This window comes from Chenopodium album, chromosome 19 (genome assembly GCF_948465745.1).
Source record: "Chenopodium album chromosome 19, dcCheAlbu1.1, whole genome shotgun sequence".
NCBI classification, from domain to species: Eukaryota; Viridiplantae; Streptophyta; class Magnoliopsida; order Caryophyllales; family Amaranthaceae; genus Chenopodium; species Chenopodium album.
Window position 1 is genome coordinate 11,576,998 of NC_137852.1, and position 4,949 is coordinate 11,581,946.

Consider the following 4,949-nt stretch of genomic DNA (forward strand, 5'->3'; position numbering starts at 1 on the left):
ACAATGTTTCCCGTGTAAGTGTTATCGAGCCACTATGGAATTCAACGGTTCAACTTATAAATTTACACAAGTAGCGAACACTAGGAAAATTATACTTGGATAACAGTTTTGATCTCATCTAAGTTGGAAGCTAACTTAGTAAACAGTCTGAGCTTAGTATACTGTTGTGTACTTGTCATGATATACATGAGGCTATCAATAGTCAGGTATGGCAAGATAATCCATGTATTGTGTACTTACATACAGAGGCAACTAACAGAGCAACATATTTGACTATTATTAGCAACATCCATTTGTTAGTTGTATGCTTTATATTATGTTGATATTATTACATGACAATGTTACCATATAAGTGCAACTTTGGATTACATTAATCTTAGTCCACACAAAAACAAAACAATGATTTTCCTGTGCTAAAAGCAGGATTAAAGGACCCTAACCCTACTTTATATCCATGACCAACGTAAATGCACCCATCACTCACTGATACACCTCCATAGATGGTAGCTCCAGTATCATATGACCATAAAATATTACCAACCTTTGCATCAATTGCATAAATAGGTCCTGTTACATTATTAGTTGATCCCGCGAAAACAACCCCATTAGCCACCGTAACAGGGCCTTGTGTGGAGGCATTGCTAGGGTTCCCTAAAGACCATAACACCTTGCCAGTTGAAGCTTCCATTGCCACCCATCCACCTGCGGTAGTGCTTTTGTTAGAAGGACTAAGGATGAAATTCTGTTGATCGGTGTTGGCTATGTTGGTGTATACTCTTTTTCCATCTGTGGCTGATCCCCAAATACCACCTCCTCCCAAACCTCCTGGTCCAGCTTCCTACATTATTTTGACCGGCACATATGTCAATGCACAACTTTGACTATTAATATCTTTTATTATATATACACATATATACACATATACGTATATGTATATACATATGTATACACATATACGTATACGTACATATATATATACGTATATGAATATGTGTATACATATGTACATACATATACACATATACGTATACGTACATATATATATACGTATATGTATATGTGTATACATATGTACATACATATACGTATATATATACATATACGTATATGTATGTACATATGTATATACATACATATACGTATATGTATATATACGTATATACGTATATGTATATACATAATATACGTATATGTATATACATATGTATATACATATACGTATATACGTATATATACATATACATATATGTATATGTATATACATATGTATAATACATATATATATACATATATATATAAAGTTGATATCATAAAATTATGCTTTATGACAGATTTTGATAGCATTTTATATAACAGAAATCGCATTTGATGCAAAAGTCAAAGTGATGCACTTTAAGTCTTTAAGAAAAAACACGGAGTAGTAAAGGAGTCATACCGTACTCCAAACCAAGTCTCCGGTATCTCTATCGAGAGCCCAAGTGAACCCACTTTTTTGAGTAGCAACTGCAATATCCTTCCTAGTAGAGTTAATCTTAACAGTAAGTAACATTGGTGCCTCACCAAAATCAGCATCAGGGTTAGGCCCAGGAGGACAATCAGGACTACTAGAGATATTATGACAAGCAAAGAACCAAACATCATATCCACCTATTTGGTGATACCATTTTACGTTTCCAGTGTCTAAATCCAAGGCCAAAAATGAATTAGAGTGATTTTCAGGCTCTACACACGACGTTGTGTTAGTAGGGAATGTTTGATTGTTTTCTCTTTCGGAGCAATCTCTGATTCGTTGAGGGGCGGAGTAGAGGTTTCCGGTGGCTATGTACACAAGTTTCCTAGGTACGTCGATTGGTGGACTACTTCCCCAAATTCCTGCCCCAGCATACTCCCCTCTTTGTCCATTGTTGTTAGGTAACATGTACGTTTTCCAAAGTATGACACCAGTTTTAGCGTCTAATTTTACAAAGCTACCACGAAAGTGGCAACATTCTTCTATGCTTCTTTCTTCTTCTAGTGATGATACTCCCACGTAGAAGGCCCTGAAATTGAGTAAAATTAAGGATTTAAGGGGGTGTTTGGAAAATGGGATTATGAGGTGGGAATAGGATTATTTAATCCCAACCTCCATAATTCCATGTTTGTTTGATGGGAATTAGTTTAGAAAGTGAGAATAAGCTTGGGAATATTTACCCTCTATTCCCACCATTTTATTACCTAGGAAGGGTTGGTAATAAAATGGTGGGAGTTCTCTAAGTATGTAAAAGACATAATTGCCCTCAACTTAATAATACATATCAAATTTGAGTCATTGAGATTTAAGACAATAAGGATAAAATTGTAATTTCATCCTTTAATCCTAATTTTATTCCAAGTTATATGCCAAACAAGAGATTGGGAATATTTGACAAACTCCCACTTACCAATTTCCATTCCCACTTCCACTTTATATTTCCCAAATTCCCATTCCCACTTGCCAAACGCCCCGTAAGGATCTTAAGTAATAGTAGATTCATTGCCTCTCACTATCACTATTACAATTAAACCTACTCTCCTTACGAAGTTTTCCAAGTTATGTACCACGTAGTCGCTTAGACATTCTCTCTTACTCCCTCTTTTTTTCTTTTATTTGTCTCATTTTGATTTTTGACAATATTTACATACACTACTTTAAAAATAAGATTGAATACAGTCAAGTAAGTAATTGTTAGAATCATTCAATCGTCTCAACGCATAATTTTAAAATAACTTTTTTATTATTAATGGTTATAAATAGCTAAAGATATGATAAGTCAGATATATGTATTGACAAATGTGTTGGTCAAATGGGGGCACTTAAATAAATAAATAACCGAGGGATCAATAAGTAGCGATGGTCAAAGTAAAGTGGATGAATAATGTCAAAAGTAAAACTAAATTATACAAAATAAAGAATTAGATTTAGACAGTTAGCGTCGGTTCTGTTCACCTTATTTTCACTTATTCAAGGTTTAATAAGTTGATTTAAGTTCATATAAGTTCTTTTTTGGAAAAATAAGTTCTAATAATTACTCAAGTTCAAATTGCAACTTAAATTAATTTTAATAAAGTACAATAATTTCATATCAAAAATAAGATAAGTTCAGATAAGTGATAATCAAGTGAATTGAACACACCCTTAATTTAACGAATTACCTGTTGTAATATGTCCCAGACATGGTAATTAGACTATCAATATGAGCATCCAATTTAGTCATCCAAACCAGTGAACCATCGTTGATTTTTAGACCAAGCACATAAGACGGTCCATAAAGGCCAACAATAAGTAAACCCAAGTCCGGAGCCACCGTAGGTGTTGCCCGAGCCACGGTCACATTCACATTTACAACTAAGCCCGTCGAAGGGATACCAGTGAGCTCTTGAATGAACTGCTTCCACACTAGGGAACCACTAGAAGCCTTAACTGCATATATATAGCCATCCCAACTAGGAAAGTATAGAATTCCATTATATATTGCTGGGGTTGCTGTTATATCATTTTGAGCCTCAAATTTCCACTTTAGTTTCATATTTTGAACAGTTTTTGGACTAATCTTGCTCTCTTTTGAGGCATATCTCATGTTTTGTAGGTCACCTCCATGATTTGGCCAATTTTCCTATGATAATCAAGTAATTAGTAAGCATGATTATGTTGATTATTTTTTTTTGAGAAGTGATTATGTTGATTATTGACTATATTATTTTCTTAATGTATCACTCTACTTTTGGTCTTTTATTTATTGTATAGGAAGAATGTCATGATACATACACTCTTTGCCCTTTAATTTTCTATTAATCTTAGAAAATAATATTTCAATTTAATTAGAAAAATAAAAGTTGAGTCTATTTACCGAGTCAACAAGTCTAGTGGATAATTGAATATCTTTAAAAATCGTTCAAAGGACAAAAACAACAAAAATTAGTACAAACAAGTTTTTGATCAAATGATCAAGTTATAAATTGTGAAAATAATCAATATATACCAAAGTTCTGTAATTTACTATTTAATTATTATATCTCATAAATTTTTTTTTTTTTTTTTTGAATGGATATCTTATATTAATTAAAATGGTTAAATATGTGCATGGACAATTGTTAAAGTCAAATGAATGCAACTATCTTCTTCCCTAAACATCACTCGCCAAGCGTTCACCAATCCCAGCATATTGGACAGATAAGGGATAAATATCGACCAAACCATGTACATCTCTAAGTCAAGGGGTGATGTAGTAGTAATGTCCGGCCACCTATATAATAACTAAACCACTCGTAGTTTTTACATCCTCTTCTAACATTAATGGTGTATATAATAAATTTAGAATTCTAAAGCATGCATCACATACATATAGATCTAGTTATAATTTTATATAACCTCGATTAACCTGAAATCAACACATTTAGCTAAGAATTATCCAAAACATGTACTAGAATACAAGAATAAATCCCTACTTTCTCCCTTCACCACTCCAAATTATGTTTTTGTTTCTTTTTCAATTCTTCTAACAAACTTGGTGCATTCCAAAATCAAATAATAGGCAACATTGAAGAAACAAAGAAAAAAAAACATGAAAAGAAATAGAAGAAAATCAATTACAACTTACAAGGGAAGAATTTACAGTGACAAGAATCCATAGAAACGCAATAGGCAGGAGAAGGATAGCAGAGTTGCTTAATTGTCTTGCCATTTCCAAATTAAAGAAGCTTATGAAATCATATGGAATTTATTAGATAATGTCTTTGCCCCAATTTTTTATACTAGAGATGACTGAAATAAAGTCCAAACTAAATTTTAATTACTACGTTAAGACGTTAAGTACTGTGACTACTACCATTTACGTATTATTTTAAGCTTCCTTCGAATTAGTCATTATATATTTCGTAATCAACCATTTATTCTGACTTTTGGACGGTTGTGACTTGCAAAGATCAATCAT

General features: G+C 32.7%; 1 protein-coding gene across 1 annotated transcript; it reads right to left on the reverse strand.

Annotated features, from left to right (window-relative positions):
- Positions 1-376: 376 nt before the first annotated feature.
- Positions 377-4,700, reverse strand: LOC145593553 (uncharacterized). The gene is made up of 4 exons (XM_081649817.1): positions 4,617-4,700; positions 3,172-3,632; positions 1,436-2,039; positions 377-838 (listed from the first exon to the last, which is right to left on the reverse strand). The coding sequence occupies exons 1-4, from the start codon at positions 4,698-4,700 to the stop codon at positions 377-379; spliced, it is 1,611 nt and encodes a 536-aa protein (XP_081505943.1).
- Positions 4,701-4,949: the final 249 nt, after the last annotated feature.

What these genes read in the sequence shown, in the direction of transcription:
- LOC145593553 (XM_081649817.1), bottom strand. Translation starts at nt 4,700, where the DNA reads ATGGCAAGACAATTAAGCAACTCTGCTATCCTTCTCCTGCCTATTGCG. An exon ending in TCTGGGACATATTACAACAG is followed by an intron (nt 2,040 to 3,171) that starts GTAATTCGTTAA and finishes ACTCAATTTCAG; the next exon opens with GGCCTTCTACGTGGGAGTAT. An exon ending in GAGACTTGGTTTGGAGTACG is followed by an intron (nt 839 to 1,435) that starts GTATGACTCCTT and finishes AAAATAATGTAG; the next exon opens with GAAGCTGGACCAGGAGGTTT.